The following is a 15,862-nucleotide window of genomic DNA, read 5'->3' on the forward strand; positions in this document are numbered from 1 at the left end:
AGCCGTAGACTCCAGCTAGGGCTGAAGCAAGAGACCTGAGCAAAGCAATGGGTGGGTTCTTGAGGCCCAGCTCCAGAAGTTCTAAACATCCCTCTGTAGCTACACTCACTACATGGTCCCTACCATCAGGGCCATCTGTCCAGTAACAGCAGGCATTCAAGAATTGGCCAGCTTGGAAATCCCAGTGCTAACTCTCTATGAGCATGTCCCTGGGCCCTGAGAAAGGCCTTTGCACTGGCATGTCAGGTGAACGTGGGGCAGAAGGGGGAGAAATCTGCACCCTGGAATTCTGCATTCAAAACGCTTAGCCACGGTGTCAGCAGACACACACACACACACACACACACACACACACACACACACACACACAGAGTATAGTGATGGGTCATACCTGATCCTAGACCCTGGGATCTCAAGTCTCAGAAGTGAACATTGCTAGGGGAATGGAGGCTGGCTCCTCCTTACCAATTCCCCTCTCACTGGGTCCCTTACACTGCCTCTCCACACTATCCTTATTATCTCTATAACAGCTACGGGAAAGGAGCTACTACCTGGAGGAAATGGGCCCAAGGAGATCCAGGCTTGGCCAAGGCAAACGGGTGTCAGTGGTAGGTTCCAGCCTAGGACCCCTGATTCCAGTGCCATGGGACAAACTTAACGCTTTAGACAGGTGGGGTCAGGGGAGCTGAAGACATAAGGGGAGGGGGCCTACTGAGCCCTTCACACTGCAAAGAATGGCTGCCGCAGGAGAGGATCCAGTGGGGAACAAGGTGACCTGCAAGGCTGGGCAGCCAGGGTGGAGGGCGTCCCACGTCTGCAAGTTCAGGACTGTCTTCCTCCCCAGATTGACTAGGGACTGTCTATTACACAGTGTTCCCCTTTATCCAAGGGGGATACATTTCAATATACCTAAGATCTCGTATAATATCAAAGCCTATATACTACATACATGTTTATAGACATTATTAATAAATTAGGCAATAGTAAGATACTGCCAACTGCAACAATAAAATAAAACAGAATAATTATAATAATACATTATGATAGAAATTAAGTGAATGTGCATACATTCTCTCTTAGAAGTAGTTTATTATAATTTTATTTTAATTTAAAGGAGTTGGCAGTTTCCCTGCTCTTGCACATTGAGCCATCCTTACAGAAAGCAAGGGCTGCTTAAAGCGAAGCCTGCCTTTCAGGGATCAGCTGAATCGTGCACCAAAAGGCTACTGAGTGACTAGCAAGAAGGTGCATACACAGCACAGAAATCCTGAACAGGGGAGGAGGCAGAGCTCTACTGAGATGGAGACAGCATGATGTCATCATGTTACTGAGGATGTCACACAACCGCTTGTTACACTCTCAGCTATTTATTTCCAGAATTTTCAATGCAACATTTCCAGGTCTTGTTTGACCACAGGTAACTGAAACTTCAGAAAGTTAGAATCTTTAATAAGAGAGGACTATAGTGAGAATTAGTGCTATTGTCTAGCTCAACTTTGCTTGCTACTGAGTATACACTCAATAAATAATTGTTGGTTGAAACCAATGTAATACCCACTAATGGGTTATGGCGTGTCGGTGGTGCTCATAACCCCCATGTGGTGTATATCATTATTAATTCCATTTTACAGGAGGGAGCTAACAGGTAAAACAAGAGTCTTTTCCTGAGTACTGAGCCGGGATCTAAACCCAGACAGGGTGACTGCTGGGTGGTGCCCTTAGCTACTATGTTGACACTTGGATGGCGTTTGCCATGCAGGATTCTCTCTCTCTCTCTCTCTCTCTCTCGTTAAACAAATTCCTTTCCATCAGAGCCCTAGCCTTATCCCACTTAAGTGTGCCCCTGTGCCCACCTAAACCCAGCAATGCCCTAGCCCTGGGCCCCTGCAGCTGCCATTCATTTTATTTTTGTTTTGGTTTTTTTTTTTTTGTTTTGGTTTTTTGTTTTGTTTTGTTTTTTTGAGACAGGATTTCTCTTGTGTAGCCCTACCTGTCCTGGAACTTACTCTGTAGACTAGGCTGGCCTGGAACTCAGAGATCCGCCTGTCTCTGCCTCCCTAGGGCTGGGATTAAAGGCGTGTGCCACCTCCTGGCCAGAAGGTGCCATTCTTAAACTAAAGATCACCTGCAACCTGGAGATGCCCAGTCTTTCTTTAACCCTAGACCCCTCTGGTGCGTCTGGACAGAAGCTCACTTTTCTACACTGCTGCACCCCACAGAGAGATGTCCCCTCCTTCCATCCCCCAGCCATCAGACCCAAAGGGTCACCATCTTGGCTGTGGGAAAGCAATGTGCCTATTGTCATTTCAAGTCACGCCATCTGTTACGCTGCTTTGATTGTTCTATTTTATTTTATTGGTACTGTTGGTGACATCTTCCCATGCTTAATTAATAAACTCAGATTGGCTGTGGTCATGTAGAAAGCACATATTATATAGGGCTTGGTACTAGCTGAGCTCTTAGACATCTAACTAGAGAGTCTTGAATGCATCCCACTTGGGTAAGGAGGGCTCTATCTTATATAATAGATCCCTAGGTAAATAATAGCCCCTCGTCCATATGAAGAGGAACATTCAGAAACAGACGGAACATATTACTACCTGAAATGGGAGAGCTAGGTCAAGGTAAAAATCACACACACACACACACACACACACACACACACACACACACACACCATAACATCATCATCATCCTCCCCACCCTCATCATCATCACCATCGTCACCCTCATCCTCATCATCACCATCATCCCTGCAAACCAGAGTGTGAGGCTCTGATAGCCTAAGAGCCTAAGGGGGCTGCAAACTTCGCAGGATCCAGTGCAAAATCCAAATGTAAATTCCTTCATTTCGAAGCTAGCGTGTGGCAATGGTAGAGCGGTAACCCAAGTTAGAGTCCTTCAGAACAGTGCAGGGTCCTGTTTAGTGCCTAGGTGGCAAGTGACAGGGTGACTCACAGCTGACATCCGGGTAAACCCGTTGGAAGATTGGGGTCCAGGGTGGAGTCAGAGGTAGTTGACTCTCACCTCCAATCCTCTGGGGTCCTGAGCTCCTACCTGTCCTCAGGTAAGCAGGGTGGGAGCCCAGATCCTGCCCCAATTCTCTCTCGCTTTTCTCCCAGACAATGGTTGCCTTCTTGTCTCCTCCCTGCCTCCTCCTGCGCTGTCCACTACAAAGGCAGGGGATTTGTTTACAGCCCGTTCCTGCCTCATCTTTTGCAATACCGGGACACTGGATCCAGCCTTCCCATCCTCAAACACCACCCCATCCCACCCCCACCCCAACCTCGCCCCAGATCTAGAGCTGACAGGAAGGACGCAAAGACCAAATACTTACAGGTGGACTGTCTGTCCACGGCCCTATCCAGAGCACCCCCTGCAGGTAGAAACCCGTACTATGGGCCTACAAGCAGGAGTGAAGAAGGAAGTCTGGCAGGATCCTGAGACCCTGCCTGCAGGAGGCTCCCAGTCTGAAGTGAAAGGATGGCCAGAGCTAAAAGCCCCTTCTTTCTGATGCAGTGAAGTTCCGAATCTGATAGCCAAAAAGTCCCGTCCGAGAGACAGATGGCGCAGACTCGGAGACAGACTCACACAGAGGGTTTCTAATACTACCTAATATTTTCAAAGGAAATAAAGTCACATTGCCTGTGTGAAAAGCACTTCCTCTAGGCGGCCTCTTGCTTCCTACAACTCAGCAGGGAGAGACTTACACTACCTGGCAAATAATCTACTCTAGGGCCTGTGGCTTTTCTTTCATACCACAACTGCCTCTCGGAGGGATTCCCACATAAGACCTCCGGTAGTTCAGCGGAGCCTGTCCCCTGCCCAGCCTGCCCGCCCGCAGCGTGTGGTTATCCGAACCAGCCCCCTGCATGGGTTATCAGGCCCCGCCCCCCGCTGCCTGTGGTTATCCTGCCCCGCCCCCCGCCCCCCGCCCCCCACCCTGGATGCTGCACGCTGCATGTGATTATCTGGCCCTGCCTCCGGCACTTCTCACTTCCCACGAGGCGCCGCTGGCGTCTTATTTGTACTTGTCTTATCACCTTCTTTTGAGCCTCCGGGTCAGAGAAGACCATGCATGGACTATGGGGTCCAAGCAGACCAAAGAACCCTGTGCAGAGCCTCTTGGAGAACAAGTGTTCAGGCTAGTGAAGGAGCGCGAGTGAGTGTTTACTTCCCAAGAGTTAAGTGTGAGTTCAAGTAGTTTCCTCACGAGCTGCTCTAGTTAATGAGAGGTGTCACCAGAATTCACATTAACGGGCTTCAGCCTACTCTCCTGCCCCATAGCATAGTATTCATGGGAACACGGAGCAAGCTGGGGAGGCCGGGAGACCTATCAGAAAGACCACAGAATGGGTCAACCTGGAAAGGCTCCTCTAAGACCTATTAAAGACCTTTCAGCAGCAGCCACTTTGGGCCTGTTTCCCAGGAGCCGGTGGTAACAGGTGGGGTATAGTCCAAATCCCAACTCACAGTGGAGTTGGAATCAACCCTGGTATACTGAGGCTTGTGTCTCTGGTTCCCCTGTCTATTCCTGAATAAGTGGACACACTCTTGCCCTTTCTACAGGGTTAGGTTGAGAGGCAGTGATGGGGACCCTTCCCACACTGTTCCTCTCTCTTTCCCCTGCTTTAGCCGTTGGCCTTGGCCTTGGATGTGGGGACCATGTTCAAATAGATCCCTGACACTGGTACAATGGGAAGCACTCAGCACCTTCCTGAGTGCTGCCACCTGCCCCAGGCTGGACACTAACCCAGGACACTCCCACCTTCCCCAACACCTCGAAGGGCAAAGGGGATCGGACAAGTGGCAGGAAGAGAGGAACTGTGTTCTAGAACGAGCCCTCTGGATATTACCCTCAGCAAAGTCCTAGGCAGGCAGACTCAGTTTCTCCTTCCAAATGCCTCTCCCAGGGGAACACCAGAATCCCTGTAACATAACTGCCTGTGTCAGCAGTGGCAGTGTGCCAAGTACTATGCCAAATTACAAATGTCTGTCTCAGAGTCTGGTGTGATTCTTTCCATTTTAGAACTACAGAAACAGGTCCACAAACATAATGAAACGCACTGGTACCCTGGGCGTGGGCACCATGCACTCGGGAGGCTACGCAGGGAGGATGGTGAACTACAGAGCAAGAGGGACTGGAGAGGTGAGCCAGTGGTTAAAAACACAGGCTGGGGGGCTGGGGATTTAGCTCAGTGGTAGAGCACTTACCTAGGAAGCGCAAGGCCCTGGGTTCGGTCCCCAGCTCCGGAAAAAAAAAAAAAAAAAAAAAGAACCAAAAACACAGGCTGCTCTTCCAGAGGACCCAGATTCCATTCTCAGGATCTACCTGGCAGCATACAACTGTCTGTGACTCCAATCACAGGGAATATGGTGCCTTCTTCTAGCCTTCTGGGGCACAGGAGTACACTCAGTACACAGATATGCATGCAAGTGAAGCAAACATACACCTAAAAACAAATTAAACACACACACACACACACACACACACAGAGGAGAGGAGGAAGGAGTTCTTTCCTCTACTGCAGTGGTTCCAGATGTGCCAGATGTTGCCTGGGGTCGGCAATGCTCAGGACCTGAGAAACACAATCGAGTCCTAACTGATGGACACCTCCAATTGTTTTTGTTTGCTTTCCGTGTGTGCCCTGGGAGGAGAGGCCGAATGCACTGCTCTGGAACCTCCTGCCTCCAAGAACGGTGAAGAAAGGCAGCCAGGAATGTGTGTAGCAAAGCACCAATGTACGTGAGGGTATCAGAAAGAATCCATGTAAATCCAGCTTTCTGGCCACTGAGAGAGGAAGATTGTGAATTCCAAGCCAGCATGGACTATATGGCAAAACTTTGCCTCAAAATCAAAACAAACAAACAAAAATCCCTCACTTGATTGGATACTCTCCTAGGGCTTGAGTCTTTCTCTTCTCTTAGAGCATCTTCTGCTGATGGATAAGATGCTTCAGGTCCCCTGGTTTCAACCTCTTCTTCTCCAGGGTTTCCCTGACTACACCAGACTTCTCTCTCTGAGCACCTGTCAACCTCACTTTCGATCCTCTGAGGATGCTCCTAGGATGATCTGACTTAGTGAGTTCACTCTGCATGCACACTTGGCCCATTTCCCTTAATCACACCACCGTTTGCCAGACTTATCTCGAAGACCACCCAGCACCCAGTGGGACTCGGTACACAGTAGGTCTCTGACAGCAACGCTGAGGACAATGTCTGCTCCAGCAATGGTCTCACCCTCCCCAGCTATAGTCCTTTAAGTCCCAACACCTTCCCCTTCAAGCAGCTACCACACATGGGTCCCTAGAAGTCACGGCTGGTGGGTGAGATGGAAATGAATCACAGCATTGAGGAGACCAGACTCAGGAACTGTGAGGCTGGGTTTTAACATGCTCAGAACCCAGGCTATCCCACTGGAGCTCGGAGCCCTTCACATCTGACCTCCAAGCAGCGCTATCCAAAATGGTTAAGGAGAGCTTGGTCTGATGACCTCAGCACCAGGGGTGACCAGCTAGAGATCTCAGACTCAAAATTCCCCACTTTCCTCACACAATTCCCTCCCTCACTTATTCTAGATGCTTCAGGTAAAATGCTTGACAGCAGCTCTTGCCACCTAGCAACCAACCAGGAAGGGCCAGCAGTTGCTATGATTGATTAAGGGGTGATGGCAGACCCCTAAATGAGTCTCTCTGGGACCATCAGGTGACGTCCTGACTGGGCCCCAGACATAGACCTTTCTGTGGAACTAGTATAGTACTTCTGGGATTAGGTCACAATTGAAAAACTGGAAACTGTAGCCAGTAAGACATCCGGGCTGCACCTAGGAGCAGACGGGAGCGGCAGAAAGCCAGGGGCGTAAGTGCTGCTATGGCTACACTTCCATTAGCCGGAGGGGCCTCTGATCCCAATACAGGGCACAAGTCCCTTGGAGGTCTCTGGAGGAGAAAAGGCCTGGCAGTTAAGAGAGGGCTGGGAAGGGACACAAAGGAAGCCTCTCCTCTGGAGGTACCTTGTCTTTGAGCTGCCGGCCCAGCCCCCACCTGCCTGACACCAGCCCGCTTTGGCCTGCTCTGGCATGGCTCCGGGGGGCTCAGTGCCAAGCCCTGAGCTTTCCCCCCACCATGTCCTTTCACTGCTTCCAAAATAACTCTTTGCTCACTGCCCAAGTTTGGCTTCTCGGCTGTTTTTCTCCTCCTGGGACCTGTTCTCCCATGTCTGAAGGGCAGCAGGAGAGACCCGAATTGTTGTTAGAAATCAGGACTCACCATTTCCTTACTTAGCACAAAGGGGGCTCCCATAATTCTGAGAGCCCCTAAGGCAATAAGTCCATTCAGTTTGGCTAACGGAAGTTATTTCCAGTAGAGGGAGGGAATGGTATTTTCCCCCACCTCCTACTCTCGCACCTTCCCAAGGTGACCAAAGCCCCAGAAGGACTCTCTGTCCTTGGCTCTGTTCCCAGTAGAACCAGTTACTAGCCTAAGGTCACAAAACCCAACAGGGGTGAGCAAAGAGAAGCAAAGGGCCCTTCCAGGCACCCTCAAGGCAGGAACCAAGCCTGGGCCCCAGCACCCCACTGCTGTCCCAAGGCCACACCCAAGAAAATGTATTCCATTTCTGGGGAAAAGCCAGCCTCTCTAGGCAGCCTGACCTGAGTGCCCAAACTCTTCCTCTTTGGAGAGTCTCCCACCAGGCACTCCTGCCTGATCCCCCAGGCTCTACACAGGGTCACTTCCTCCACCACCCAGCCTGGCTCCTTGGAAGACTCCTTTCCCTGAAGGTTGGTGGAGGGAATTAGTGAAGAAAGAAGTCAGTGGGAAGGAAGAGCTCTCTGAAGGGCCCCAAAAGATGCCGCTCTTGCACTACAACCATCCCCCCTTTCTGGGCCTCGTGGAGCACTTGTAGTCAAAGTGATGAGAGAAAAAAAAATAGTTGATGCTCTTTGAGTGCCAGCGTTTAAAGTGCTTGTGAGAAGTGACACACGTGTTTCCCAGGCCCCGTGTGCCTTCTAGGTAGACACAAGTAGTATTTCCATTTTAGGTTAAGAAACCAAAACTTAGGGCCAGGAGTTAAAAACTCTCCCTATGGGGTTGGGGATTTAGCTCAGTGGTAGAGCGCTTGCCTAGCAAGCGCAAGGCCCTGGGTTCGGTCCCCAGCTCCGAAAAAAAAAAAAAAAAAAAAAAAAAAAACTCTCCCTATGAGTGGGGCAGTGGTAGCACACAACTCTAATCCCAGAACTTGGGAGGCAGAGGCAGGTGGATCTCTGTGAGTTTGAGGCAGCCTGGTCTACAGAATGAGTTCTAGGACAGCCAGGGCTACACCGAGAAACCCTGTCTTGAAAAAAAAAGAAAGAAAGAAAAAGGGGAAGAGAAGAGGAGAGGAGAGGAGAGGAGAGGAGAGGAGAGGAGAGGAGAGGAGAGGAGAGGAGAAGAGAAGAGAAGAGAAGAGAAGAGAAGAGAAGAGAAGAGAAGAGAAGAGAAGAGAAGAGAAGAGAAGAGAAGAGAAGAGAAGAGCTCTCCCCATCAGGGTTGCCTGTGTTGACCTCTGGAGCCTGCTATGCTACCAATACCCAGTGGCACACTTGTGGACACCTTCTCCAGTGCCTCTTCTGTCACCTGTGAGCCTGGGCCAGAGCAGGAAACAGGCTGTGGCACAAGAGACCATCCAGAACGTGCCCACGGGAGGGGGAGGTGGTGGTGCTGGGCGGGCTGGGGGCCAACTCCCTCTGAGCCAGGCTTTCTTCTCTGCCGGTGCCCCACCCAGCCGCGCCCGTGCCCACTGCCGCCAGAGCCCAGAGGTTTCCTTTTTCTTTTTGCCTAAGGCTGTCTCCTGCCTTTCCTTTGAACTGGGGTGTCAGCTCCCCCACACAGTCACTCTCCTCCAGCAACCCCCCAGGCTCTTTCAACAAGGGAGGGCACAGGGGTCCCCACTTCCTGAAATTACTCCACCCCTCCTTTGCTCTCTCCTCTCTGCTTTGGTCTGGGTGCCGCCTGGGTTCTCCCTCTCCCTCCTGGATTCCGCACCCACTGCCAGGCCCTCTTCCCAGAACTCTCCCTGTTCCACACCAGCAGCGAAGGACCCAGGGTTTCCAGCCAAACGTGGGGCTCAGAGATCTAGAGAAACCCTGGGACTTATCTGGGGTCTCCCACCCATTGAGAGACTGAGGATTAGAACCTACCTAACCCACCTCACAGCGGAAGTGCAGAGGCTGGACCGGAAACGGAGCCTCCGAGATGAGGAAGTGAGCTGACAAAATGATACCAGGGTCAGTGTTTGCCAACTGATGCTATGTGGATCTCACCTCACGGTCCTCTGGTCCTCCCGGAACCCATCTGGGGAAAGCTGGAGTCTTCCCATGGTCACTCCCCTCCCATTCCGTGAAGTCTTGAGACTGTACCAGCTGGTGGGGGCAGCTGAAAGCTGTTCTGGCTCCCCAGGGTTACTACCATTGTTTCCGTGGCAGTGTGTTCTCCCTCCACATACACACAGCCCTCGGCATACAGAGACTTGCTAAACAACTCTCAGAGAAGGCTCCTCTTTCCAGTACTAGCTCCAGCACCTCTGCCTCAGGAAGCCTTCCAAGACAACGGCATCCCTGCTCCCTGGTGACAACACTATTAGGGTTCGGTTAGGGTAGGGTTAAGGTTAGAGTTAGGGTTAGGATGACAACACTATTAACACTGTGTTCTTCTAGACCCTATACCTGCAAACACTACCTCAGCGAGCCACACAGCCAACGTTTGAATCAGTTATTAGTTTCATTTAGAGATGGAGAAACCAAGTCTAGTTATAAACCAGTCAACTTACCTAGCTTTACCTATCCCTGCCCTTCACACCAATGTCCATCCTTAACGCTTCTGTTCTCTTCTTATAATACCCTGCCTCCACCTCCATCTCTTTGGTTATAGACATGCCTAAGCAGTGGTAAGAGATTATCTTTACACACACGCACGTGAGCACGCACACGCACACTCACACACACTCACACACACGCACACACTCTCACACACACTCACACACACTCACACTCACACACACACACACTCACACACACACGCACACACCTGACCTTTCGCACAAACCTGGTGGTTAATCTGGCAGTCTTGAAGGAAGCGAATTCCCTTTGAATTGCCTGGCGTCGAGCAAAAGTTTTGGCAGCAGCCAGTAAAGAAACGGATGCTTAGGGGAACCCAGTGCCTGAGCCTCGGAGAGTTTACAGCCAGAACTACAGACACTCTCTCTCCAACACTTCTGGGTGCCGGAGGCAAACAAGGGACTCCATGTAAATCCCCAGATTCCCCAACTCAGGGTGTATTTGCCTAGCGAGCATTTGCTACATGTATATTCCTGTGATTGCAAGCACTGGGGTATAACAGGGACAGCCCTCATCCACACCACACAAACTGCAGTGCCCCAGAGCCAGTGGAGCCATATTCCCTTCTACCTCTTTCTGTCAGAGGCCTCACCCAGGGAGACACACAAAACCCAGCAAATTTCACTGAGCCTCACCAATGATGGTGTGGGAGGAGCCCTTTTAGAGACACTTGAAGTACTGTGTATAAATGAAGGACTCCTAACCTTGATCGAACAGGGCTGGCATTGGGCCCCACACTGTTTAAAGGTTTTGGACTTGCATATCAGATAAGTAGACATAAAGACTTTCTGGTCTCCCCTGGAACTGGAATGGAAGGAGGTGGAGGCAACCACTTCATGACAGGTACTGGCTAGGAAGGAACCTTTCCATCCCCGGGTTGGGAGGCAGACATCAAGTAGTTTTATACTGAGATTCTGTCAAGGAAGCACTAAGAGGACCTTAGGGTATCTTCTGTGGCCCACAGACAGGTCCTAATACTGCCAAGAATGGACAGAGCCCCAAGATGTCCCTGGCCTGGCTCCTTCTCAAGATCTCTCTTACTACCTTCAAAGGCCTTTGTAGAGCTGGGAGGATGGCGCAGAACAGTGCTGTGTTTGATGCACAGGCATGAAGACCTGATGTCTACCCCTAGAAGCCATGCAAAAAGAGTCAGGAATGGTGGTATCCACTTGTAAGCCCCCAGCGTAGGGTGGGAATACAGGCAGATCCCTGGGAATCCTGGCCTAGATCACTCAGTGAGCTCCAGGTTAGCAGGAGACTCTGTCTCAAACAACAACAACAAACAAACAAACAAGTGGACAGCTCCTGAGACGTGATGCCTGAGGTTGGCCCTGGCCTCCACACACACCGAACATGCACCTGCATACATGTGTACATCAATACAGATACACACACACACACACACACACACACACACACACACACACACACACACTGATAATGTAAAATGTCCTTGCAGCTCCCCTGAGAAAGCGAAGAAGGAAGGCTTCAGCTCTGAGGCACCTGCAGATGGTCGAAGCCCCTCCTCCACCACCCACCTGGGACCCCTGCACAGCCAAGGCAGGAGGAATGGTCCCCTCCAGCTCCCTGAAACGCCGCAGATATTGCTGTAAAAGTCTCTGCATCGCCCAGGACCCACACCCATCCCTCCCTAGTCCTACCCTCAGAAACACTCCTAAGCCTTGGAAGAAAAGGGCTTCTTCGACACCCAGAAAGGCGCAGGAAAGAGCTCAGAAACCACCTCTTCTAACCCAAAGACGCCCCACATATCAGAAGGCACTGAGTCAAAGTGTCACGGAGCTGTTGTCAGCATGGACTGTGGGATACTTGCGTCCCCAAAGTGAAACTCGACCCCTATCCCCAAGTCCTGCTAGAAAAAAAGCCCACAGATTACTCTAGATAAAGTTTTGGTTGCTGAGAATGTGGCCTGACCTGCCACCCTCTGGAAGTCCTGTGTCCTCTGCCCCTTTAACACAGGCAAGAGGCCTCTTTTCTGATGCCCTGAAAGGCTCGATAGAAGTTAGTTCTAAACTCTTTTTTAGCCCTTTTCCCTGTCTTCCAGTGTCATAGACCCCCTAATACATAAACCTTCTAGAAAGGAGCTTCTGGGGTGCGACGGGGGTGGCCCAAAGCCGCTGGGCTCTGCGTGTTGCTGGGCACCCTCACAGCTCTGCTGTGAATACCTGTGCTCACCTCTCCCATCATGCCCTGGGCTGTACAGGACTTGGTTTGCCCTTCTGGAATATGGATGTTTCTCTGTCCTCACAACTGTTTATTTCGGAAAGAAGAAGGATATGGGGCGGAGGGAGGGCATAGCGATATGGAGGGAACCCCACAAGGGGCTCTACTTCAGGATTCCCCATCCCTCCAGAACCTCTCAGTGCACCCTGGCCCCACTGGCTCTATGGCTGAGTCTCTGGAGACAAGCCCCGCTGCCTCTTCCTCAGTGATCCTCAATTCTAGGATCCCAAAGCTGAGAGAGCCCCTCTCAGGCCCGAGGGAGCTCTGACCAGACTTTCTACCCAGACCTTCCCACCTGTTCTCCTTCCTCTATAGGAAAGCAGGGAAGGCCAGGGGTTTCCTTTCCCTGCAGCAAGGGTTGGGGCCAAGCGGTCCATGATATGCCCCGACCCACTCCTGCCCAGGTAAAGATCAGCTACAGCCTCTGACTCTCTGGTTCTGAGATGGCTACCCCCAATAGAGCCCCCTTCATGCACCACCTCACCCCAACTCAGACTCTAAAAATGGTTCTCTGGTTTTCAGTCTTGAAGCCTGCCCACAAATTAGTGTCTCTAACACAGCCTCCTGGGGCATGACTTCAGGGAGGCCTGAGGAGGGGGCAGCAGACCTCCACACAAGAAGGTGGTACTGGCAGAACCCCTATCTAAAGAGAGGAGAGCTGCATGGAACCTTCACTGAGGCCCCCTGCCTCAGTGGGGCAGTTGTGCTTCCTGCTGTGGCGGAAGGACCCATTTCTACCCTACCAGGGCACACTCCCCTCACCTCACACCAGGGCACTAAGTTTTGTCTTCATCGACCTTCCTGGGCAGTGTTCTGCTGAGGAGGACATATACTGCCCCCCCCCACCCCAAATACACACACGTTCTTCACCAGGTCCTACATTGAGCCCATAGGGGTGAGGAGCAGGGAGGACCCAGCTCACTTCTTGCCTCAGTTTCCCAAGTTCTAAAACTAGCCCCGCAGTCCTTCAATCTTAGACTTGGAAGCGGAAGAGCCCTCCTGGGGATGCTCATGTCCAAGGGCACCAAACAGGGTTTGTGGATCAGGCAACCATCACCAAGAACAGGCTCGAGCAGGTGAGTACTCACAGGTAAGCCGTCAGGGGGTCCAGGTCCGCTGGCACCTCTGAGAGACCGAGCTCGGAGCAGTCAGCTGACAGCATGATGCCATCCTCCTGGCAGTGGCAGGGAGCGGGGCAGGCGGGACGCCCCGGGCCAGGCTGGGGGTCGCTGCCCGCGCGCGCCAATGCGCACAGCACAACGCAAAGACACAGCGCCAGGAGCAACGGCGAGCTGTGCATCTCGGCGGCAGGCTTTGGGGCACCTGGCGGGCGCTGGGACGGGCGGGCGCACGGAGCTGTGAGCGCGCGGCTCACCTCCTGGTTCCGGGCGGGCCCGAGGGCTGCGCCGTCGGTGGGGACCGCCCCCGCTCGACTTGGCTTGGGCGCGGCGGCGGCAGCAGCGGCGGCGGGACAGTGCAGTCAGAGAGGGGCAGGCATTGTTGAGTGATCTTCGTTATTCAGTTTCACAGGCTGGGCTTGGCGAGGGAGGGAGACACGGGGGGGGGGGAGTAGTAGGGGGGAGGAGGAGTCAAGGAAACTTTCTATGCTGTGGCTCGCTCCCCTTCCCTCCTTCTTTCCCAGCTGGCAGGAATTTCATCGGGGGCGTGGGGGGGGGGGTCGGTGAAGAAAGCAAAGAAGCCCAAAGAAAGCTAGGAACGGCCAGCACAACAGAGACATGTACTTGTTTGGAAAGGGTGCCCGGAGCTTGGTCCTGTGGGGTCGAATTCCTCTTGACTTTGGGAACAGTCACAGGATCTCCAGGGACCAGAGGCCATCAGGAAAAGACCCCAGAGTTCCACAGACTCCAACCCCACTACCAGATTTTAGGCTGAAGGGAAGAGAGACCGGAGATAAAGAGATGTTCAAGGTCATATGGCTGATGGAAACAGCCTCAGAACTATTTCCCAGGTCACTCCTCTGCACCCATTCTGACCAGGGAAGGAAGAAGGTCTTGAGGAGGAGGGAAATGGTCGCAGGCTGGCAGTAGGAATGAGGATGAACCCCCTCATTGAGGAGCCACGCCCCAACACCAAAGAAACTGGCGTGGATTCCACCAGATGCACAGGGCATGGAAATGAACTCATGTAGACTACAAGATCTGAGGTCTAGAGATCACCCTGATCCTTGATCTCGGGACCCGGGACGACTGAGGGGCTGTTTGCCAGAGCTTGCCAGCGGCTCGGCTGATTGGCGCCACCTGGAGGCTCAGTGCTACAGCTGCAGCTCAAGCACCTTAAGGGCTCGAGTCCATCTATAATCCATCCCAGGACCTTGGAGAGCAAGGGCAATGGTGGCTAAAACTGGAGTCAAGATCAGCTCTCTTCTTCCGCCAGCCTGGACTAGCAGTGCAGTCCAGTACACTTCATGTGTCCTTTCGCTTTCTCTGGTCTCCAGATCTTTCCCTGAGCCAAGCCCCAGGGTAGAACTCGACCAGGTTGGGAGCAGTTTGACTTCCCGTGGCCCACACCAGAGACACGTGGACCGCGGAGGCAGCCAAGATACCCTCCACCCTTTACCCCAAATGCTCGCATCAATCCCTCTCCATCCTCGTGGGAGTCAGTGGAGAGGGAGAGGCACAGACAGACTAAGAAGCCTTCACCTTGGCTCTAAGCCCCAATACACACACACACACACACACACACACACACACACACACACACACACACAGACATGCACACACACACACACACACACACAACAAACACATACACAACACACAGACACACGAACAGGCACACAAACACACACAGACACACACACAGAGAGACACACAACAAACACACACACACAACATACACACACACACAACATACACACACAGACACACACGGACACACAAACACACACAGACACACACAAAACACACAGACACACACAGAGACACACAAACACACACACAATAAACACACAACACACACACACACACACACACACACACACACACACACACACACACACACCATTCATGCTGCTTCAGGCCTCCAACCAAAGCTGGAAAAATCACACTTGGGACTCATTCCACCTCTGGAGCAGCCTTCTGAGGTGGCCTTGGGCACCTCGGAGCCTGACCACAGGATGAAAAGTCATTCTCGGACCAACTCCTTAGACTCCTGAGAAATGCAGAGCCGAAGAAAGCATTAAGTTCTGTCCTAGTGGTCACAAGAACCCATTCTCATTTCGGGAAGGCTCCTAGCTAGTAGAAAGCCCCACTCACACACCTCTCCTCCAGTTGAGCAAGATGACCAAAGGAAAGAAGGTCAAAGGGAAGAAGGTGGCCCCAGCCCCTGCTGTCAAGAAACAGGAGGCTATAAAGGGTGTTTGAGAAAAGGCCCAAGAACTTTGCATTGAGCAGGACATTCAGCCCAAAAGAGATCTCACACGCTTCATCAAATGGCCCTGTTACATCAGGCTGCAGCGGCAAAGAGCCATCCTCTATAAGCGGCTCAAAGCGGCTCCTGCCATCAACCAGTTCACTCAGGCCCTGGACAGGCGAACAGTGACTCAGCTGCTTAAGCTCGCCCACAAGTACAGGCCAGAGACAAAGCAGGAGAAGAAGCACAGGCTGCTGGCCCATGCTGAGAAGAAAGCTGCTGGCAAAGGGGATGTCCCAATTAAGAGACCGCCTGCCCTCCAAGCAGGGGTCAATACAGTCACCACCTTGGTGGAGAACAAGAAGGCTCAGCTGG

General features: G+C 52.2%; 1 protein-coding gene across 2 annotated transcripts in view; it reads right to left on the minus strand.

The window, feature by feature from the left end:
* The window catches only part of Lgr6 (leucine-rich repeat-containing G protein-coupled receptor 6), a 119,678-nt gene extending 106,044 nt beyond the window's left edge, over positions 1-13,634 (minus strand). The window contains 1 exon segment of one of the 2 annotated variants that reach the window (NM_001427357.1): positions 13,204-13,621. In NM_001427357.1, the coding sequence (NP_001414286.1) occupies positions 13,204-13,415 (212 nt within the window). In that variant the 5' untranslated portion in view covers positions 13,416-13,621. 2 annotated transcript variants of the gene reach the window in all.
* Between the last annotated feature and the right edge of the window lie 2,228 nt (positions 13,635-15,862).

Source organism: Rattus norvegicus, chromosome 13 (assembly GCF_036323735.1).
Source record: "Rattus norvegicus strain BN/NHsdMcwi chromosome 13, GRCr8, whole genome shotgun sequence".
NCBI classification, from domain to species: domain Eukaryota; kingdom Metazoa; phylum Chordata; class Mammalia; order Rodentia; family Muridae; genus Rattus; species Rattus norvegicus.